The sequence below is a fragment of the Amblyomma americanum genome, chromosome 11 (genome assembly GCF_052857255.1).
Source record: "Amblyomma americanum isolate KBUSLIRL-KWMA chromosome 11, ASM5285725v1, whole genome shotgun sequence".
NCBI classification, from domain to species: Eukaryota; Metazoa; Arthropoda; class Arachnida; order Ixodida; family Ixodidae; genus Amblyomma; species Amblyomma americanum.
This window is the reverse complement of record NC_135507.1, coordinates 109,666,676-109,690,792: the sequence shown is the minus strand read 5'-3', so window position 1 is coordinate 109,690,792 and position 24,117 is coordinate 109,666,676. Positions and strand designations below refer to the sequence as shown.

Sequence of the window (24,117 nt, the reverse complement as noted above, 5' to 3'; positions counted from 1 at the left end):
ACAATGTTTCAAATTTATCTGCCCGGGTTGTAAAAAATTCTCCTGCGCAAACCACTGGTACATTTCTGCTCATGCAGAGACCGCAAGGTTGCTTACGATAGTCTACGTTTTCCGATACATAATTTACCATTAGAACTTGCCAGGACTGCCCGGATTTGGTGCAGAACTGGAGTTGTCTGCGTGCAGAATTTTCATCGAGACAAGCAAGCGGGATAGCCGATCTGAGAGGCTGCGCCATCTGGGGAAGTGCGAGGCAACCAATATCCCTGCTCGGAGCTAAGGTAGATCTTGCAGTACCGCTATGGCGCAGCCTGTCAAATCTGCTCTTCCATTTGACTAGACGAAAATTCTCCGCTCAGACGAGTGCAGTTTTTGCCGATTCCGGACAATTCAGGCAAGTTCCAATGTTCAAATTATTTATAGAAAAACACAGACTATAATAAGCCACCCTATGGTCTGTGCTTGAGCCTAAACAGGCCAGTAGTTCGCGCAGGAGAGTTTTTTACAACCCAGAAAGATAAATACAGAACACCCTCTATGTATAGCATATACAAAAATTTACTTACGCTTGCATGCTCCCTGCTCCTGCTTGATAGCAATGCTCTGTGGTTTGGTTCGTCGTTCCTGCAACTGAAACAGAGAGAAACGACACCGTGTGTGCAAAAACCACATCCTCATTGACAGCCGCAAGAAACAGACAGGTGGGACAGCCGCTCTCCCACCGATTGCGTCGCACACAGAAGTTTAGAGGAACTAACTAGGATAACTGGGGAGTGAATTCGGCCTGCAAGAAACCTCTTAGGTGATACTTGGTGGACCATCTGAATGCATTAGCAGCCAAATTTTCATTATATGATGACATACTATTACATCCGAGGTGGCACGCTTAGGCTTTGATGCATCTGATGTAGCACACAAAAGTTGACAACGTCAGAGGCTAACACATGAACGGTTGTTATATCCAATTATATCCCAAGTACCCGAGGTAGTATACTAAATTCATTTATAGGCCAGACTGCCTGCCACTAGCTATTGACAGACGGTGCCCGTTTGCACAGAATCGTCAAATGCTTCTTGCCAGTTGTGGCAGAGTCTCCTGGCAGGGGTGCCAATCGTTACTTTTCACCTGGCTTGTCTTTTAGTCCTCTCGTGAAAATGAACACACAGTTTGTGGCAGAAGAGGAGAACTGTGCTAGTCACCAACAATCCGCCAAGGCCCAGCGAGAGCAATGAAGAGGACCCCACTTGCTCGACAGCTTACCCACCACCAAGGGCATAGAATGCAGCTCAGTTGCAGCCCTAAACCAAATTCTCACCAAAACACTGGCCGCCTCTCTGCACCTTATAGCACGAGGCCAGAGGTGAACAGGCCAATGTTGATAGCTGCATTGTCCACAGCATTTCTGCAAACCGTACGGGGCGGCCTCTGGATTTCCGCAGACCTCCACGCAGGCTATGCCAAAGTGGAGGTCCTCACATCCACTGCAATGACCTTCCTTTACCATAGTTACTCGCATAATGAACGCACCCCCATTTTTAGTCGTCAAAATTTGGATTATTTTTTCCTCCCATATAATAAACGCGCTCTTAACTTTGATCTCCTGCAGTCCTGCGAATGGCCATGCTGTAGCTTTCCCATTTCACTAGATCTGGCTGATATCATTACAACAGGAGCAGCAGCCACACGGCACCTCCTCGCGCTAGCGCTCTGCTTTCTTTCGTTTTTTTTTTTTATTATACCGACCCGTTCTAGTCACACCCACCCCCCACCCTGCCCCACTTGCCCCCTTTTCCTGTTTGCTTTTCTTTTTACCTGCGCACAGCACGCCAAAATGTCGGTTAAGTGGCCGGTCTTAAGTTACATACTGTGGAGTATGCAGTTGAGCACGGGAATCATCCTGCCAGTAAGCATTATGGAATAGACTGTTATGACAACCTGCCGATCTGGCAGGGGGCGTTTTTAACGGCTATTAATAAACGTGCTGCTGCGGCCGGTCGAGTCAGTCAGGCACCTGCACTGAACAGCTGACATTGTCGTGTCATTCCTTGGACGTGACAACTGGCGACCAGGATGGGATCCGGTGGCAAATTGGTTTAGAGTGCTGCGCGGCAAGTGCGCGCCATTAACAGGTGAAGATGACCGCCGGAAAGCTGGAACCGTTCGACGCGGACACAACCGAGTGGGCGGAGTACCACGAGCGCGCTCAGCTGTACTTTGCTGCCAACAACGTCACCGAAGAAAAGCAGAAAGCGGTATTTGTGACAACCTGCGGGCCGACAACATATTCGCTGCTGAGAAGCTTGCTTGTGCCTACGAAGCCTGCGGATGCGACGCTCACGGCAATTTTCACTGTTTTGAGTTTCCACTTCAAGCCGAAGGTGTCTGAAGTCGTCGCAAGTTTCAAATTTTTCTCGAGGCGGAGGCATGAAAGTCAGTCGGTCAGCGACTACTTTGCGGCACTTAACAGGCTTGTGGATGACTGCAATTTTGGACCGGCGTCGCGTGACCGCATGATGAGGGATCAGATTGTCTGTGGTATCAATGATACAGGAATGCAGACACGCCTCCTGGAAGCCGCGAATTTAACCTGGAATCGGCCAAGCAGTCGGTGTCTGCCATTGAAGCCGCGAGGAAGGATGCAAACGCATTGTGCACGTAAGCAGCATTGACATTACAAGCGAGACAGGGACGGCCAATTTCGTGGAACGACCGCCGAGAAGAGCTGCAGTTGAGCGGCGGGGTTGCGTGCGGTGCGGCGGCAAACAATCGGCGACGCGGTTCCGGCACAGCTCTAGTGTTTGTTTCAAGTGTGGGCAGCAAGGGCACCTTGCAAGGGTCTGCAGCGACCCAGCGGTGGACCAGAGAAACCAGATGAGACTGCGTTCAGTGCACAAAATGGACGAGATTCCCGAGCCACGGACGCACGACACGGATGCACCTTACGACATGTAGACATTACAGGCGGCCAAACCTGAGCCTATGCAGGTCCAAGTCTTCGTTAATGGTGTACCACTGGTGATGGAATTGGACACCGGAGCCAGCGTCTCTATTATAGGTGAGGATAAGTTCAACATCATGTTTCCTGGAGCACAGTTAGAGCATTCCGACGTCAAATTGAAAAGTTATTCAGGGCAGCTTTCGGCAGTCTTGGGGAAAATTACGGCCGTTGCAAAGTTAGGAGCCCGCGAGGCAACGCTGCCACTGTTCGTTGTGGAAGGACCATGTCCGACGTTGTTGGCGAGAGACTGGATGGAAGCGTTCGCGATTACCATAACGAAACCGAAGAAGCTTAATGCAGTCTGTACCGTGACAAGCCTCGTAAAGGAATTTATAGACGCTTTCTCGGAGTCGCTCGGTACGTTAAAAGGCGTACAGGCCAAGATTTCACTACCGGAAGGGGCAAAACCAAAGTTTTTTTAAAGCAAGGCAGGTGCCATTTGCACTCCAAGACAAAGTAATAGAAGAACTGCAACACATGCAGGGAGAAGGCATCGTACGCCCTGTCCGGACGTTAACGTGGGCCGCACCTGTCGTGCCTGTGGTCAAACAAGACGGCAGAGTACACATTTGTGGTGATTTTAAGGTCACCATTAACTCAGTAACGGTCAGCAAAAGCTATCCAGAATTGAAGAACTGTTTGCGAAACTGAGCGGCGGTGTCAAGTTCACCAAGCTTGACTTAAAGGATGCGTATCAACAAGTACAGTTGGAACCAGAGTTGCAGGAATTGGTCACAATCAATACGCTGAAAGGCCTTTTCCAATTCGCCAGGCTTCCATTTGGCGTAGTGTTAGCGCCCGCGTTGTTTCAGCGCGAAATGGACAACTTGCCGGGTGATCTGCCGCACGTTGCTGTTTACTTCGAAGGCATTTTGGTGACTGGCCGGACCGATGAGGATCACTGGAAGAATGTGTGCAGTGTCCTTGGACGCCTGCAGGAAGCAGGGCTCCGCCTGAAACTGGCCAAGTGCGAGTTCATGAAGGAAACAGTTGAGTACTTGGGCCACGTCATTACAAGCAGAGGCCTGCAGCCGAGCCCTAAGAACATTGAAGTGGTCCTTTTGGCTCCAAAACAAGAGATTGCAAGACGCTCCAAAGCTACATTGGCCTCATTAATTCCTACAGGAAATTCATTCCCCAGCTTTAACAATGCTTCAGCCGCTCAATCACGTGCTGAGTCCGGGCACACCGTGGCCTTGGGAGCCAGCTCAGGAAGATGCATTCTGCCGAAGTAAGGCATTACTGGTATCAGCATTGACGTTGGCACATTTCGATCCGGGGAAGGCTACAGTGTTGGTCACGGATGCGTCACCCTGTGGCCTTGGCGCGGTTCTCGCACAGAGGGAAGCAGACGGAGTGGAGCGACCAATAGCTTTTGCGTTGTGAAGCCTGGCCTCGGCGGAAAGGAACTACAGTCAGCTTGACAAAGAGGCTGTTGTATTCGGAGTTACACGCTTCAAGCAGTACCTTTGGGGTAGCAGACTTGAAGTTGTGACTGATCATAAGCTGCTGTTGGGTCTCTTGGCAGCAGACAGGCCTATACCAGTCATGTTCTCCGCGTGTCCTGCACTGGGCATTGTTCTTATCAGGATACGACTATGTCTTGAGGTATAAGCCTGGTGGACAGATTCCTTGCGCAGATGGCCTCAGTCGGCTGCCCTGCCCGTGAGGGAGGCTAACGTTGAATGCCCTCCAGAAGTTTTCATGCTCCAGGGTTGTTATCCAAGGGTGCTATCAGCATCAATCGTGGCAGCGGCCACTAACAAAGACCCATGTTTGGTACAGTTGCGAGAACCTTTACGGACGGGTAGAGGGCCTCCCTTGGGAGAGCCTTGGAAAGCATTTGAAGCTCGGTTCCCAGAGTTCAGCGTCCAGAGTAACTGCATTTTATTGGGGAACATAGCGGTGATCCCTGCATCGCTACAGGCTGAAGTACTGCATCTTCTACACGAAAGTCATCCCGGGATTTCAAAAATGAAAGCGGTTGCCCGCAGCCATGTTTGGTGGCCGAGACTGGACGGAGACATTATGGCAGCAGTCCAGGTGTTTGTCAGGAGAACCAGTGGTTGCCTAGGCCAGTGCCTGTTAGGCTATGGCCTTTTGCGGAGAGGCCGCGGTCTCGTTTGCATGTAGATATCGTCGGCCCGGTGCAGAATGTGCATTTGTTCCTCGTGGTGGACGCATTTTCGAAATGAATAGAGGTCTATCCGGTGACGACTCCATCCGCAGCAGCTACAATCCAGAGCCTAAGACCGATCTTTGCAGGTCAGGGCTTGCCAGGTGTCGTCGTGTCGGACAACGGCCCGGCGTTTGCGTGTGAGGAGTTCAAGGTATTTTTACAGAAGAATGGCATCCAACAGATACTGGTGCCACCATACCACCCAGTGTCCAACAGCGCAGCAGAGCGGGCAGTGCAGACAATCAAGCAGAAACTGAAGAAGGCCGGATCGGGAGATATTCGTACACAGCTGGCTAGAATCCTACTAACATATAGGACCACACCGCAAGTGGTAACTGGCTGCTGTCCTGCTGAGCTGCTACTGGGCAGGAAGCTGAAAACAGCCCTTGACTTACTTCGGCCGGATCTCCGGAAGGCAGTCATGGTGAAGCAGCTACACGAAAATATTTGCAGGAACCGGATGTCAGTCAGGGTGACTAACCTGGAGCCAGAAAAACAGGTATTCGTGTGGAATTTCCGGCCTGGGCAGAGATAGGGGCCGGCAGCGGTGGAGTAGGACGAAGGGTTTGCAGGAGTGCTGAGACTTCCGGATGGCCGCGTGTGGACGAAGCACCATGATCACGTACGAGTAGCACCGCATGCGGTTTTTCGAAGCACTCTGGCTGGCGGCGTTGTTGCTGGGGAAGAGGGTGTACTGTCACCTGATACTATGACTGCACCTGTTGCTGGAAACATCGACTCGGGCCATTCTGAGGAGAACGCGAACTCACTGCCCGAGTTTTCCTGTGCTGACGCTGACGTCTCGGAGTGTACCGGAACAACGTAGCCAATGCAGCAGACACCCCTTCGTCGCAGCGGCCAAACCCGGAGGGCTCTAGTGCGCTATTCGCCATAAACCATTTTTTGGGTTGTTTTGTTCTGTTCATGAGCTTTATTGTGCATGTCCCTTTTCTATAAAGAGGGGAGGGATGTTATATTATGAAAACCTGGCCATCCGTTTTTTTGGAAAAAACAGCGCACCTTTAGACACGGACAGAGGCAGATATAACGACACAGCGCTGTTTCTGTCCGTGTCTAAAGGTGCGCTGTTTTTTTCCAAATATGAGCTACCAACAAGCCCGTTTGACCACCCTTGCCTGCCCATCCGGCAGGGGGCGTTTTTGACGGCTATTAATAAACGTGCTGCTGCGGCCGGCCGAGTCAGTCAGGCATCTGCACTGAACAGCTGACATTGTCGCGTCATTCCTTGGATGTGACAGAAAAAATCTGCGTTCGTTACTGGCAGACGCAGCACAACAAGCTGCGTGCTACGAATCAGGAGCAGCGCGCCTATAAGGAACCAAAGACCGGAAAGTTTCTTGGTGTGGAAGAAGACGTCCTAGAACATGTGCGAAAGGAAGGCTGTGTCGTTTCTCACGTAATGACAGGACGCGTATGCAAGCCACAGCCAGGAAGGATGGCACCGTGAGGCACCGCTTTCAAAGTGAGTAATGGGTGGACGATCCGCTTCATGCGGCACAACGGACTGTGCTTGAGGAAGCGCACATCACTTTGTCAGCGACTGCCTACGAAGAGAAGGTAGCGGACTTTCACAAGTTTGTGATACACCTGCGGCGGGACCTAGACTCTCGCAAATCGGGAGCAGCGACCAGACAGCCATCAACTTTGATATGCCAGGATGGTCGAATGCAATGTTTCACGGTAATGCCGGCCAACAGGGCAGACGGCATGAAGTAAAAAAAAAACTGTGCCAAAGGCCGCCTTCCCAGCCGGCATGCACGTACGAGCTTAAGAGAAGGGATGGATGTCGGCCGATTTAATGGCTGATTGGGTCCGGACTGTCTGGTTTGGTTTGGTTTATGGGGGTTTAACGTCCCAAAGCGACTCAGGCTATGTGGGACGCCGTAGTGAAGGGCTCCGGAAATTTCGACCACCTGGGGTTCTTAAACGTTCACTGACATCGCACAGCACACGGGCCTCTAGAATTTCGCCACCATCGAAATTCGGCCACCGCGGCCGGGATCGAACCCGCGTCTTTCGGGCAAGCAGCCGAGCGCCATAACCACTCCGCCACCGCGGCGGCTGCGGACTGTCTGGGGTGGTGACCTGGTGGCCTGCTTCTCTCATCTCTCCTCGTGCTCAACAGTTTTCACGGCCATCTGGGAGAGAACATAAGCCAAGAACTAAACGACTGAGATCATTCTGGGAGGACTCACTTGGGTGCTGCAGCACCTTGATGTTTGTGTGAACAAGCTGTTCAAGGACAGTGTGAGCCGCCTGTAAATAGCCCAGGGAGGGCACACACCCTGGCAATATTAAGAGGCCGTCCATTGAGCTGGTATGCTCCTGGATCTTGGACGCATTGCGCTCGCTGCCAGCTGACTTGATCTCAAAAAGATTCAACAAGACTGGAATCGCAAATGCACTGGATGGCAGCTGTGGGAGCACGATATGCAAGTGGCCAGCGACCTGGACGACGAGTCTAGTGATTCTGACCAAGAGTGAAGCATAGAGAAATGAGTAAGGTGCAATAAAAAAGCTGTCTGCAAATAGTGTATGCGTATATTTACTGCAAAAGGTAAGCTATCTAATCATTTTTTTTTTGCATTACTCCATTTTTTGCTCATCCTGAAAAAGTGTTAGTAAAATTTACCCTGCATAATAAGCACACTTCCCAACTCTGCTTCAGTTTTCCGGGAAAAAAAGTGCGCTCATTGCACGAGCAGATACACTACTTGCCAACATTGCCTGTCATTGCAGTGCCAACAGTTGTGGCACCCATACTGGCCCATTCACCTTTGGGCCAATGTTCAGCAAGCACATATCTCACTACGATAGCAAAGCGGGCGAGTTGGTGATGCATATTTTAAAAATTACAGCGCGGAAAACGGGGACTTGAAGGGTGGAAAGCACAGGACAAGTGCTGTATACTTGAAGGGTAGAAAACACAGGACAAGCACTGCATACTTCAAGGGTAGAAAACACAGGACAGCGCTTGTCCTGTGTTTTCTACCCTTAATGTCCCCGTTTTCTGCACTGTAATTTTTCAAACATATCTCACAAGTAACAAACAGCCCCTTTTCAGATCTAGACTTACCGTGCGCTGACCCGACGAGGATGTTGCAGGGGCCGCTTCCTTGGCAGAGGACTTCTTGCGCAAAGGATCGCCAAGGCCGCCTGCCTCCACCTCGACGCGCTTCTTAAGGGTTGAATTCCAGTGGTTCTTGATAGCATTGTCAGTCCTGCAACAAGCCCACTCTCAGCTCAGCAGAGGCTGTGGGGGCAAATGCATGCACTTCTCCTCTGCTGCATGACAGGAGTCCAATTCAGCCCAATAACACATACAGTCTGTGAATGGGGCCTCCTATGAAAGGAATCTGGTGGAAACCCATATGGACGCTACGGCTGTGCACAAAAACAAAAAAAGTAGAAAAAATATACAATCAACCATAATGAGAAAATAATCTGAGTGCAGATCAAGTCAGGGCAAGTGAAAAGGTGTCGCATAAGAGTGTCACTCACCCCTCACATTTACAAATGACAACACTATGTAGGCGTCGGGAAAAAAGTAACCAAAGTGGAATCAGGCGCTCAACAGCACTTTCAAGAGTCAATGTACAAGAACTTGCTGCTGGGCGAGTTGGTGCATAGCTTTCTTGGGATGGCAATGCGCAAAAGACAAGATGTACGTCTATCTGCCGTCTTCTACTTTTCCTGTGTACGTCTTGTCGTTTGCGCAACGCCATCCCAAGAAAACTTTCATGAGCTGCTTCTGCCCTGGACAGGATTCACCCGCAACCATCCCGTGATAGCGCAAGACTTGACCTGCTCCCGAGGTCTCAGTACTACCTTGTTGCGGCTGGCACAGGAGTTCATTAATTGCACAAGTGCCATGCCAGTCTGCCGCGTACGCAAGGCAATGCACCACTGCGCCGCCACGTGTGGATGCAACAGAATTAACGGATTGACAAAGTGGACAGACTGGCCCGCTTTAAACCCTGCCCCGAGTGAAAACACTGTTGAGAAAAAGGACGACTGACAGTGCAGCATCCCCCCACCCTTTGTGCTGTTTCTTAGTGCCCCACCCTGCTTTTGTGCTCAAGAAGAAACTGTCTAAGCCCTCTTCTCCAAAGAACCAAATCACGGTGTAGCCACCACTAGCCATTTTCAAACCAAGCAACATCAAGGCAGCACAGAGCATAAAGTGAGCTGGCACGGTCCATCCACCATGGGGAGAGGCACAGGAATAAATACAGGGGGGTTTCCTACTTGGCCTGGACATGAAACATGGATTCAGTCGTAGCACCAAACCTCTTCTTGAGGCAAATACCCAAGAAATGCTGTAAATGTTTCCACTTTCACTTGTGTTAAACTTATTAAATAAATGAAAATTTGAACTTCAAGGCACCGGAAAAAACATTTGAGTACCCAAGTTTGATTTACCAAATGACCCTGACAAAACTGGCAAGAACAGCTTGCATACATGCAAATTTATTTGGTGAAAGCCTGCACTATGGTCGCCCGCTTTTGAAACAAGAACAGAGCAACAGTGACTTTTGCAAAATTCTATCAATGCTTTAACGCGTTCACACTGTCAGGAGCATCAAAGCAAAACAGCTCCAAAATGAAAGGGCCCCAGCGACATCCTTCATGCATGTGAGGAAGCTTCATCACATAAAGAACGAATGGCACATGACGGCGCGCAGTTCCGGCGCACTCGAAGAACCACACGGATGGAAGCAAGAGAAATGTGCAGCGGCGTCCGTAACAGGGTGCAGCTGGACTCGGCTGGCTGAAGGATACATGTGCCGCAGTCGTCGCGGGCTAGTACGAAGCTGGGGAAGTGCAACTCAAACTAAGCTCACAAGGGTGCTGTTGTGGGCTAGACGGTGTAACATGACAAAAAGGGAATAGCATAGATACAGGACAAAGTAGAACAGGCACCTGTGCTGCTCGTTCTAAAATGTCCTGTGTTTGCGCTGTTCCGTGTTTGTCATTGGACCACACCTGCTGTTCAAATTATCCAGATTTCTCAATTAACAAGGGTGAAATTAACGAGCGTTTACTGTACTGAAATAATTTAATCTCCGTACAGATATGAAAGCAGTGCGGCACAGCTACCAACCATGAGGCAGAATCCATGTTTTCAACCCAACACTAGCCAATCCAAATGCGAAACCTCATCGTCCCAGTGCTCTTTAAAGGGACTATGCAATAAATTGAAATTACGTAAAGCAGACAAGAGATACGCATTTCATCACTCGTCACCCCAACGCAAGAATTTTTAAGCTAGTATCAATAACACCGAAGATATAGACGATTAAAAATTACGCTCCTCCTCTCCCCCCTCAACTCGTACACGCCGGGCACCAGACAAAAATAAAGAAAACAGTTCTGGGACTGGGCCCCGCCCATGAATACGTCATCTGCTGACGTTCCTTTTGCAACTTCCGGTTGTCGTTCCTAGCACCCCAGCAGCAGCGTCGGCGGCGTGATTGTGGCGCGCGTTGGGTTTCTTTGCTTGTCGTCTGTTGTAGTTAGCAGTAATGGACCCGGACCTCGAGGCGCAACTGCTCGCTCTTACGGCCGCGATGGGCATCGAGCTCTATGTGTTCATGCCATACCGACTGAACGCCAGCGACGAGAGTAGCGACTCGGCGAGTCACTGCGAGTGGCTCCGGAACTCTCGACAGAAAGAGGCGGCAGAGGTAAACTGAAACCATATGCGCGAAGGCAATGCCCTGGCTCGCGCTTGCCCGAGGGGGTCACGTGGCGGCACGAGCAGATAATTTTCATGGCTACCGGAAGTGTGCCTGTGACGTCTTTTTTCACGATTTTAGTTTCAAAATCGGTCACTACGAGCACATCAATCGGCCCCCGAATTTTAAAAAACACGGTTTTTAAAAATTCATAATAAATTGCCGGCTTAGTTCCGAAGACTCATACTTGGTGTGAATGCTTCTTAGCATCATTTCTAAGCATTGAAAACATTTACAAGCGACTTTTTATTCATTGCATAGTCCCTTTAAGAAATGACACAGACGGTGGCACCACTTCTCCCTTTAGCTAATGTTGAGGAACTGTACGGATCGAGATCACAGTCAAAACGGATGTTCAATTTCCAACAACAAAAATGATTTCTGCTGCCAGGAAGAGCCAGAGAAGAACACCAGCTGTCCTCAATGGCTCAGCACATAAATCTGCCCGGCACTCAGGTACAAGGCAGCCTCTGCCCGACACTCCATGTGCCTTGCAACATGCACACACAAATGGGAGCCGTCCTCTAGTGCACCCCCTGTCAATCACAAATACAGGAATGGAGGCACATTCCCAGCACAATGGGAGGAGGCCTTTAAATGCAGCACCAGAGGTCAGCAAACAAGAGTTTATTCTCCTTCCTTACAAAGGAGGCTGTGGTCCCGACTCATTGAGATAGTGGCAGTACAGAAGGAAGGAAGTTCATTCACATCAATGTCATGGGTAGGCCATGCACATCCACACTTACGCTAAGCACCAGCACACATGCACTCAAAGCAAATGTTTGCAAACAGTAACTAGAATATACAGGATAGACAATGAACAAGGAAATTCATACGTCTGCTTCTTTCACACACAGAAATTGTAGTCATGGCCTAGTTTGTTTAGCTAGACAGGAAGGTTATAACTTAAAAACTCGTTCATAGAGTAAATTCTTGGTGTTGGAGTGATCCAAGTTTCTTTGTGTCTTGTGTTACGGCAGCTGTTGTTTTCTCTCAGTTGTCCAAGTACAGTCAAGTTGTTGTGAAGAGCATTTATAGCATAATAGAAGCCTGTAAAAGCATTGTTAAAGTAGTTACTACTATTAGCTGCTACATTGTTAAAGTAGTTACTCATCCCATTAGAATCTGGCTGTTTGCAGATGACTGCGTTTTGTTTAATGTAATTACTTGTCATGAAGACCAACTATTACTCAATTTAAACCTAAAGAATATTTTGGATTGGTGCAATCAGTGGGACATGAAACTTAACGCTCAGAAAACCATTTTTATGAGATTAACAAAAAAAAAAACAGCCTATTATACACCTACGCTCTTCCTTCATTTCCATTTTCGGAGGTAACTGAATATAAATATCTTGGCGTGATGATAACTAATAATCTAAGCTGGAACAAACATATAAGTAACGTATGTGCATCGGGTTTTCGTAAAGTTCGTGTCCTCAAGCACAAACTGAAGAATGCTCCTGCGGACTTGAAATTTTTAGCCTATTCTGCATTGATCAGACCCAAGTGAGAATACGCTTCCATTGTGTGGGACCCATTTACTAAAAGTAACATTCAAGCACTTGAAATGATCCAGCGCAAGGCCATTCAATTCATTTTTTCAAAATACCGTTCAACCAACTCACCTACTGCCATAATGCGATCACACCGAATTCAAACATTGCAGGTACGACGTAAAATTCTCAGATTAAAATTTCTTTTCCTTCTAAAACAATACAAGTTGTCAATGTGCCCAGATTTCTACGTCAAGCCATTTTCCACTCCACGACCAACAAGACATCGCCACTCTGATTCACTAATTCCATTCACCGCCAGAACTAAACTATTTAAATACTCCTTCTTCCCTCGCACCGCTACTGAATGGAATGCTTTACTTTTAACAGCACAATGTGACATAGAATCGATTGAAGAAATAGAAGGTTGACGCCATCAAACTTACTTGGCTTTGTTTCGAATTTTCTTTACTGTTTTTGTGTATATTCATGTTGCATTGTATTGCCCCTCCTGCTAGGGCCCAGAAGGGCCTGCAGTATACTGTAAATAAATAAACATAATGCGAAGATTAGAAGGATATCATACTTAATAAAGATATTTCTTGTGGGGAAAAGGAATGGCACATTCGCTGTGAACTGGGCGACTTTTTCTGCAGCAAATGCAATCTATGAAGATTTGTTACCCCTGTTGTTCCCCAACCAAGCTGCAGTATTGGTTGTGAGTTAGCACTAATGCATTGTAGAGCAACATCTTTACCCTTACTGGAAAAATATGTCTAAAGCGAGCAAGTGTATCTAGAGCTGAGGAAACTTTCGAACAAATGTGTTCCATGTGCGCATTCCAAGTTAGGCTGTTTGAAAAGATAACTCCCAGTGTTTTTACAGAAGTCACAAGCTCTATTAGTTGGCTATTTAAGGCTGTAGCCGATGGGTAATTCGGACTCCAATAATTCAGACTTGAAGGATATTTCGGACCTCGATGAGGCACCGTCAGTCACCCCATAGAAGTGCATACATATTTGCGACGGATATTTCGGACTTCAAAAGTCCGAAAGTTCTATTTTTCGGACTAATTTCAGTCGCCCGCGGGCCAAAATTGGCCATCTTATAGGCTTTTCGCCGGCGCAAGAGGCGCGATCTAGGATTGAGGTGGATGTACGCTGCAGTTGGATTGGGTTCACATACTTTCGGTACCTCATTTCTGCCAGTAGAGGTCTTCGCGATCTCTGACACTTCAAGGTGGCAGTGGGATTGTCATCGCCGTCAACTTAATTTTGTCACCGGGCAGTTATCGCTTGTCCCATACGTTGAAAATTAGTTGTTAGGGGAAGGAAATTGCGCAGTAGTTATCTGACATCTCAGCGGACACCGTGCATTAAGGGAAGGGATAAAGGAGGGACTGAGAGAAGAAAGGAAAAAGAGGTGCCGTAGTGGAGGGCTCCGGAATAACACCTGGGGATCTTTAACGTGCACCGACATCGACATCGCACAGCACACGGGAGCCTTTGCGTGTTTCGCCTCCATCGAAATGCGGCCATCGTGGTCGGGTTCGAACCTGGCAATTCCGGATCAGTAGCTGAGCGCCCTAACCACTGAGCCACTGCGGCGGGTCTCATACGTTCGCCATTCGCCGTTTCGTCACTTGGGTTTCTCTGACCGTGTTGCCCGAGTGGCGCTCAGTCTTCACAAAGTTACATCCATTCGCTGTTTTGTGACTGCGTCTGGCGGTTCCACCGCTTTGAACGAAGGTGCCTTGTCTTTGTGTGTGTTTGAGGAGCAGTGTGGTGCACACTCGTGTTGTGGACAACATGGCCCCGCCAGTGCCGCCGGGTCCGTCAAAGAAGCGTGGGAAGTGTTCAACTAAATGCCGTGACCTTACTGTCTAGCGTGTACAGCGAAAGCACAACTTTTTCCGCAAATACAGGTGCAAATCATTGCCAGCAAAAGAAATTTTCCGCAAGGTAAAATCAGTGATATTTTTAAGCCGACTTCACCTTATTAAAGTGATCTTTTTGTACTTCACAAATTTTTCGGACTGTTCAATTATTCGGACCATTTTTCAGGTCCCTCCAAGTCCGAAAAATCGGTCAACAACTGTATTTTGAAAGGTCTAGATATTTTCTTTCCCTTAAGGAGGTTAAAAACACAAATAACAAAATATGTGTTTTTGACGGATTTATGCGCAGGGAGTTTGCATCAGCCCATGAGTGCAGTTTATCAAGGGCATCGCTTGTTTTGCATTCAACGTCAGCCTTGGAAGTACCTGTGACAAAAAAGGCTGTGTCATCCGCAAATGACACATCCTGAACATTACTCGCGCTGTAGATGATATCATTTATATAAACTAAAAATAGTAAAGGCCCAAGAATGCTTCCTTGGGGCACTCCGGATGTTATATGGAGGGTAGAAGAGGTTGCAGTATTTATATCTACATATTGGGTTCTGTGATATAAGATTGTAATAGGGTTAGCACTAGGCCCCGGACACCATACTTTTGTAACTTAGAAAGAAGAATATTACGATTTATGAGGTCAAAGGCCTTAGTGAAATCGATGTAAATACCCATGGTGAGCTTATTTTCACTGAATGCCTTAATTATAATTTCTTTTTGAGATAGGAGTGCTGTCTCCGTAGATTTTTTTCTTCCTAAATCCGTGTTGAAAATCTAGAAATAAGCGATTTTCATCAAAATAAGAAGTCACTCTGTGATGTATTATTTTCTTGATGCCTTTAGAAAACACAGGTAGTAGGAAATCGGTCAGTAGTTTGTGAATAGGTTCTTATCACCTTTTTTAAAAATGGGTATTACTCGAGCAATTTGCATAATATAGGTAATAATTGGGCACAGTATATCAAGAACATATTTTACGGGTAATATCTGAAAGCCATTTACATCCTGCATTTTACTATTCTTCATGTTATTTATGGAAGAGAAAACTTGAGCTGCTTCAGTCGGGGCCAAAAACAGCGATTTTATTCTATCGTTTCATCGCACGTACTCAGCATAGTTTCTAATGGTGCTCCCATCGAGTTCACTATTTTTGGTTTGCTGAATAAAAAAGTGATTGAAAGCATCTGCCAATGGAACACCGGAGAGTTCTTTCTCATGCCTAAAGGTGCCAAGTGTAAGCGTACAAGTACCGGGACACACCAAGGAGCTCAACTTGCGCCAAGCTGCATCTGGCCGCAGTGCAGATTCAGCATGAAACATATGTATTAAGTATGAATCCTTAGCTTTCCTCCGCGTAGACTTAAGTTCATTCCGGTAGCTCTTAAGTTCTGCAAGTATATTTAGATCTTCAGTCCTCACAAATTTGGCATAAAACGCATTTTTATGCTTGACCATTTTCAGGTGTTCTCTCGTAAACCAAGGTTTTCGCGCTCTCCTTGGCTTTTTTTACTTGTATTACTGGAAAATGCTGGAGGTATATTTTCTTAGGTGTACTTAAAAAGTTAAGCTATGCTGTGTTACTCACACAGCATTCATATACAGCATCCCGTGTTTGTTTTTCAACTTCGTGGCGGAAAGATGTAATAACTTGGCTATATGCGTGCTTTGGTTCATTCCACTTTATGGAGATATGCTTGTCTACGAATAAAAAAGTTCCCAGATGATCACTTATACCTGTACAAAAAGTAACAGCAAATATAGTGTCTGTGTTAACATTGGCAATAAATACGTCTAACAATGTAGAACTTTGTTCTGTTATACGTGTTGGGTGGGTGAATACATGAGATAGGCCATATGTAGCAAGGGTAAGGCTCAGGTCTTTCTGGTAAGGAGTAGGTACAATCATGTTTACATTCATGTCTCCACCTAAGGAGATCTGCACTTATAGTCGAAACTATACATGATTTTGCCTCGTCAATTAACAATGGAACGCAGATTGATGCCGTATTTATGGACTTCGCGAAAGCTTTTGATAAGGTTACTCACGAAAAGTTAATTTATAAATTAGACACAGTACTTCATAACGAACAACTAGTAAAATGGATTTCAGCCTACCTCTCAGAGAACAATTCATTGTTTTTAAAGATCATTCTTCTGACCGGCTTACAGTTCACTCTGGCGTCCCTCAGGGCTCTGTTCTTGGGCCTCTGTTGTTTTTAATATATATTAATGATATTGTCGCTAACATTCCTGTGAAAATTAGACTTTACGCTGATGATTGTGTTATTTACACAGAAGTAAGAAATGTCTCCGATCAGCTATTACCTAATAATGCGTTGCAAACAGTTTTCGCATGGTGTGAAGCATGGCAAATGTCCATTAACTTTGAAAAAACTGTACTAATGAGAATCACTCACAAAAACAAAAGTCTTACCCTTCGATTATTGTATTAACGGCATGACACTGACAGAAGCAACAGAATATAAATATCTAGGGCTCTAGGTCACTAACACTCTTAGCTGGAAGAAACATATTGACTTCATAACGTGTAACGCTTTTCGTAAATTGTTTTTCTTGAGACGGGCACTGCGGTTGTTTACCCCATCTGTTCGCCTACTTGCTTAGAAATGTATTGTTCTGCCCAGCTTAGATTATGCTGCTATCATTTGGGACCCATTCACCCAAACTAACACGAATAAAATAGAGAAGGTTCAAAAGAGGGCGGCACGCTACATATATAACAATTACCGACGTACATCAGTAACACATCTTTTAATCCAAGCTGGCCTTCCGACAATAACTGAGCGAAATCGTTGTGCACGACTTAAATTTATGTATCAATTAATGAAAAGACACTACAGAACAGAACTCACCGATCTGTTTGTTTTTTCGTCCGGATATGCGACTCGACAACGACACCAGCTAACTTTAACTCCTTTTCGCGTTCGAAATAACTGCTTTAAATACTCATTCCTTCCACGAACTATTTCGATCGGAATAACCTCACTAACAATGAAGTGCTGCAGCCGTCACTGACATTGTTCTCGCAACATATCACCTAGTTTTATTGCATTTGCTATTTCACTGTTCTGTTGTATATGTTTAATTGTTGTATTCGCAATGGTGCAGAAGAGCTTCAACTTGCACTGTTATTTTTGTTTACCTTTGCCTGTTTTGTTAAACTGCCTAGTTTGTATCCCCACTCTGCTAAAATCCCAACTACGGGATCGCAGTATCAATAAATAAATAAAATAAATGCTTGCAGGTCTTACAATGCTTAGGCAGATGCTGCCCCCATGAATCAGGTAAGGAATTGGCATGCTCTAATAATCTATGTTGATGCAGCGGCCAGTCTGCCCGACATACACCTTACCACAGCTCAGCGGAATTTGGCAGATTACATTCGGTATACAGTGCACACACTTGTTCCTGTGGTTAGTGCTACACTCAATCTCCTTTTGCCTATCTGGTCTAACTAAATTGCACAAACGTGACAGCTTGCAAGGTGCAGAAAAAAGGACCTCTACGCCGAATTTACCGGCAATCCTCTTCAGGCTGTGCGAGACACTGTGAACATAAGGTATAACTTCACACTTCCGCCTCTCCTGTGCATCTGGCCCCCCGAGGCTTTGAGTCTGGACAGAAGGACTTCAACAGGGACTCAGCGACTGCCTGAAGAAGGGCTAGTGGAAAAGCAGCAGACCGAAGGCAATCAACCTAAGCATCAAAGCTAACCTGAACCTTATGTGGACAAGACTTGGTTGACGAAGCCCTGAGGCAAGTTGACGCAATACCCCTCTTGACCAGCTTCGAATGGCGCGAGTCAAAGGGCAGAAGTGCCTTTTTCGACTTACGCGTGTACACCCAGCAGTGGTGGTCAGGATCGTTTAAAAAAAATTTTTAATCTAAGAATTGCAAACACGAGTTACCAGGAAGTTCAACGGTAAAATTAAAACTGGGAAAAGCAGACTTTAAAGATGCTAAAACCTCCATCGCCACCAGTGTCAAGTTATCATTGTGGTCAATATTTGAAAGGATTAAAAGGTTGTTGACGTAACGGAACACCCGAATGATACGGTCGTCAGATAGTACCCGCGATAGCGAGCAGTCAATTTCAGCTAAGAGGATCTCTGATAAAACAGGAGCCACACACGACGTGATATAGATGCTGCGTTTCTGCATGCAAAATTTATCCTGAAAACTCACAAACGTCGAAGTAAAATATACCTTAAACAATTCCAAAAAACCTTCCACTGAAATACCACACGCATTCTGGAAAGACAGCACCAGATCGATCAGTACAGTTCTGGACTGCACGGAACAGGTCATCGTGGGGAAGGGAATAGAACAGCTCTTGGACATGAACCGAGAAGCCCGAGTTAACAGCAGATAGGCCACTCGGTCCGAGCTGCTGACCTTGGTCGGGCAGCAGACTTCCCAGATGGCGCTGAAGGTTCTGCGAGGTGCCCATACACTTGTACCGCAAGGATGATTAGGGCTTTTGCCTTTGTGGTTGGTGCACATGTTGATGAAGGAAGGAGGTGCAATAAAGCATGTGCGCCTGTTGTTCCCACTCACCGTCCGGGGAGCAACTTGGCAATCTTGGCCCACTGGTTGCCCCACAGGCGGTGGTACTCGAAGATGACGCGCTCCTCCTCCTCCGTCCAGGCACTTTTCTTGATCGCTGGGTTGAGGTGGTTGTGCCACCTGTGCAGTGCCACCCACATGCTCACTTTTATGCTGCACATACCTGCCTGCCCCATCTTGTAAGGAAAAGGCGGCTCATTTTATGTGCTGCTGTAATGCTCTCAATTGCTGCCAGTGGCTGCTTCTACATGTAACAGGCACTTTGTCACCAGACATGGCCATTTATTTGCATTCATTTGAGGTCAAGTACTGCATGCCAGACCTGAGGCCATAACACAATGAATGCCCATTAAAATTTATTTCAGACATGTGAGTGATATCGTATTGTGTGCAGGCACACATATGCACCAAGTTGCGCATCTCCACACTTTGTTGAAAACATCGTTTTCCTTCTTTGCGAGCAGCTCATGAAATGCAAGGAGCCCTGGAACATAATACACACTTGCTTCAAAGAACTTTGAGGTCATTTGGTTCAAAAGCTTCTGAAATTTGCGGAAACAGCCGCCGGATAGCAACACAAAAGAACCAAGATTTGCTGATACTAAGCTTTCATCATCAGGTCCGCTCTCTTAGAGATGTGCCTCTTCCCTAAACAGGCCACTATCCACCTGTACAGTCATGCCGTTTTCAGGTCAGCTGACCACTGAATGTGTGGGCGCACCACATTAAAGTGTACCAGCCTCTGTGGCACACAGTGTAGACACCTAATTTTGGTAGCATGTTTTCTTCTCTACAACAATGCGGAAGCCACTACTATGCATGAGTCACCACATGGTATTCACCTGCGATTTATATTCTGTCAAGCTGTTTCGCTTTCAACAGCTGAACGATAGCTGTGGAGTCAAAGTGCACGAAAAAACTGCGATATAATGCTGCTTGTACATGCGCTGCCATTCAGACTCATGAGGCAGGCTGGCTTGAGCATTGTAGTGAATTAAAAGACAGCAATCATATCAATTTTTTTTATGTCTCACATATGAGCACAATTTTATGTCAAAGCCACCTATCAGCAGTTGAAACCGAAATAGCACAAGAAAGAAATTACGCTGACGGACAGCATGCCAGTGCAAGAAGCCAGGTGGGTGCTGTTTTCTTTCTCCTAGGTTACAAATGAACTGATCTATTGCCATTTGCTTATATATCAAACTATTTCACACTCCCCTTTAAGTTCGACATAAAGTAAAACCTCATTAATTCGGATTTGAAGGAATCAGGAGAAATGCATGAATTATCCAAAGGTCTGAATTAATGAATGGCCCCCCAAAACTGCCAGAAACCGTTCCCATCATAAAGTAAATTTATTTGGTAAAAACCTGGGTGGTGGTCGTCTGCTTTTGACATGAAAAGTGCTCAGCAACGACAATTTTACTCAGTTTCGTCAGCTGCTCCAACATGTGCCCACTGTCGGGAATGTCAACACAGAACTGTTCCAAAATGACAAAGCCCAAAGGCCCTTGTGGGCTCCTTCATGGTGCAAGGTGGCAGCAGGGTAGCCTCCTGACAAGCGGCGGTGTCACGTGCGAAGAGCAGACAGCATGTGACTAGCGTGCACGGGAAGAACGGAAAAAAACACGCGGGGACCAAAATGAGGGAAACACACAGGGAACGACAGGACACCTTCTAGTGAGAAAATGGGGCCAACGGTGATCTAGTCAGCATTCCAAACTATGCAGCTGGCAAGCCATGTGCGGCCAGGCTGCCATCGAAAGAGAAACCGGAACTGTGCGGCCACACATTTTTTTGGTGGCAGCCCTCCTAATGCCATCACACCTACCGTTCTGTACGTCAAAGATGCACTTCACTGACATAATGGTTGACCTGAAACGAGATATTTAGATGGTCGCATGCTGTGCTGCTCAGACTGCGACATGACCTCCGGTCAGGAGCATGTCCGATTTAACCAATGTGAGTCCACGTGCATCCAAATCAATGAGCGTCTGGTGCGACAGACCTACATAGCCACCGGCCGGGATCGTTTCAGCAGACCATGTTATCCAAATTTCTGAATTAATGGAGGCTGTATTAACGAGGTTTCACTGTACAGTATAATCTCGATGACATGATCACAGTTTTAAAATTCCCAGGCACTGTGTGTACAATGGGCACATGTTCCAAACATTGCTATAGATGACATGAACGTGCGAGCCATGATCGCACCCTCGAGCACTAAGCGCCAACAGCACATTGCGGAAGCCATGATTGCCAGTTGCGTGGTACGTATTGCAAGCACTAAGCTGTGGCGCAGCCTAAAAAAATCCCATCAGCTGCAATCAGATCTGCGTGAATGCTTTCCCACACTTCTGCATACAGTTTTATTCATTTTGATGATACAAATTTACTAATATTTCTTGCGATGCTGCGAGATTCGTATCATCAAATTCTGCTATCTCCGGGATGACTCTGTATGTCTATTACTGATCCCATTTTATTCATTGGCACAAAACGCTTAAAGCATTGCCGAAGCTGAATAGTGGCACACAAGCAGGTGGCGGGGAGGAGGTGTGGTAATTCCTCCATCACTCGCAGCAGCCAGTAATAGCTGCAGTTTTGGCATCAGAAATTGTAGTATTTTACATAGAGTATTTCCTCTATGAGCTTGGAGAGGTATTTGTGTGCCACACTAGAAAAAATTTTGCTGTAAATGAAGCAGCATCTAGTGCACTTTGTTGTTCCTTCTAGCCCCAGCCTGATTATTTGAATGCAGTGCAAAAGAAACTGACCGCTGGCTACTATGTCCGTGTGATTCGGCGACAGCTATGGATGGATGGATGCTAGGAGCGTCCCTTCTGAAATGGGTGCCAGCACGCTAAATATTGTTTCTTCTTTATATTCTCTATCCAATCTATCAAATTTAAAAGTATTATCTATAAATTTCCCATTTTTCATTAGATATAAATTCTATTGATTTTATGCCTTGACAAATCTGTAATCCTCCACATGTATCCTCACTTCGTCATCCTGCATTAGCACCACCAATGTTCGAATCACTCACTTTTATCTCCAAATCCTAAGGCCTAAGGAAGAGTGATTGTGCCTCTACCAACATCTGGATGGATACTGCCACATTCTAGTAAAACATGTTCCATTGTTTCTATGGGATCACCACAATGCATCCTCTATGCAAAGAGAACAACAGAAGCATTAGTTCACACTGCTACACATAAAGGACGTCACAAATTCGTAATGTGGCGAGCAGCGCCATTCTCCCGTTCCTCCTTCCTGTTATGCCACAGAACCAGGAGAGTGCCCTCAACAGCTGCGGCTACTGCCCGTACGCACCTCTCACGGCACTGCTTGCCAATGCGCCCCTTGAGGTGCTTGGCGATGAGGGTCCACTTCTTGGGGCCGTACTTCTTCACCAACTCCACCACCTTCTCATCCTCCTGGGAACAGCACAACACAGCCTCCTTCCGCAATCAAGGACACCGTGCAAAGGCACAAGTGTTGCCACCCTCTCAGAGCATGATGGACAAGTTCCCAGACAGCAGGCCACTTCAGTGAAATCAATGATAGCACAGTTGTGCGACAACCACCTCATCTCAACACCAGGATTAAGTAATGAGGGAGATAGCAGAAGCTTTCCATATATCGAAAAAACTGGTCATTCATGTGTTAGCGATCCGTCAGTTAGCCTTTCTTGAAGGGAGATACATTTTTTTAGCTGATGGAATGAAAACTGCAAGCTAATGTTTTGCCGCTGGAAGTTTGGCACGTGGCGTACGACTGCTCTGAACTGTTGGTTTCTAGTGTATATTAATAAAGTGAATAAAAAATCTCGAGTTGCGAGTAAGCACTGTTGCTTGCTAGCACTTGAAGTATTCCACATCTGCCAGATTTGATGTTGCCCCCATAGGACATGTCAAACACATGCCAACACAATTTCTGTCAAATGCATGTCATAAACAATGTTAAATGGAAGAGTTGTCATCACTAACGTTACACAGCACTAGTTTCACTGACTTTTCAGAGGCTTTTGACTAAGCAGGTCAACAAAAATTTGTAACCTTAACATCCATGACAATTCTCGCAAACTAAGCCCCTCAGATAACTTTGACTCTAACCAGACAAGGAGTATGCTAGGAGTACCTTGAATATCAGTGCTAGGACTTCTCTTCTTACCTTCATTAAAGGCACAGCGTGCGAAATAACCTCATCATTGTCTTTCAACAGCCAGCCAACACAGCACGCGGATGTTAAAAATGCAAGAAAATAATGCCAATTATGGCAGCTAGAAATTGATGCCAAAAAGATTCACACACTATCTCGTCCTGGGGAGTAGATGCAAGCATGAAATGCAGTGCAGGAAAGGCTTACTATGTTCTAGGATGGCTCATAGCCTCAACTTCAAATTTTGAGCTCAAGTTCACAAGTTTTGTGTCGCTTAAATAAACATCACCTCGATTAAAACTTCAGAAATGAAGGGCAATAAACTGTTCTACTAAAGCCTCCATCAATTGTATTGCTACTTGGACCACCTCAGGGTGAAATAAATGGGTGTTTATGGTTCAAAACACACTTTTCTGCAACTTCAGTATTTGATTTCACTTCGATGTATTCAGATTCATCAGCTGTAACATTTTTTATAGATAATACATATCTAGGGAAGTAAGATGGCCATTTCTTAATTCCAGAGAGGAAGTTGATTTTAAATTTAAGAACTGTACAATTTTTACATTTTATTTAAATTGTAAAAACAATAATTATACTGTCCGAAAATACATGACCTGAATCGTATCAAAAGCCAGAATCAGTGCATATGTCAGTAAAAGATGTGTGGAGTGTTTTCTAAAATTTTGGACTTATCAATTATTGAGGAGTGCCTGATTTCACGCCTTTTCAAACGTTCAAAATGAGGTTACTTTACAAAAAAATTTTTTCGGAAAATATATTTTAGGCTTGTATTACGCACATTCCAACAAGATTTTACGAATTTTTTTAACAAACCGAAGAAGGTTGGGTGTAACGTCTGGGACGTTTTGCATGGAATTCTTTTATGAAAGCCGGCAGGGTATTCTATCCCTGCCGTATATTCGGAAATTCTCGAGTATCAAACGTATGATTCGTATTCGAAATGTCACTGGGACGTTTTGCATGGAATTCTTTTATGAAAGCCGGCAGGGTATTCTATCCCTGCCGTGTATTCGGAA

At 46.2% G+C, this 24,117-nt stretch overlaps 1 protein-coding gene across 10 annotated transcripts in view; it reads right to left on the bottom strand.

Annotated features, from left to right (window-relative positions):
* Positions 1–24,117, bottom strand: part of LOC144110486 (transcriptional activator Myb-like) — a 195,247-nt gene that overhangs the window by 136,064 nt on the left and 35,066 nt on the right. For all 10 annotated transcript variants that reach the window (XM_077643419.1, XM_077643420.1, XM_077643422.1 and 7 more), the window contains exons 3-6: positions 22,250–22,353; positions 18,902–19,030; positions 8,276–8,420; positions 567–630 (exon numbers count right to left, since the gene is read on the bottom strand). In XM_077643419.1, coding sequence (XP_077499545.1) covers positions 567–630; positions 8,276–8,420; positions 18,902–19,030; positions 22,250–22,353 — 442 coding nt within the window. The remainder of the gene's footprint in view (positions 1–566; positions 631–8,275; positions 8,421–18,901; positions 19,031–22,249; positions 22,354–24,117) is intronic.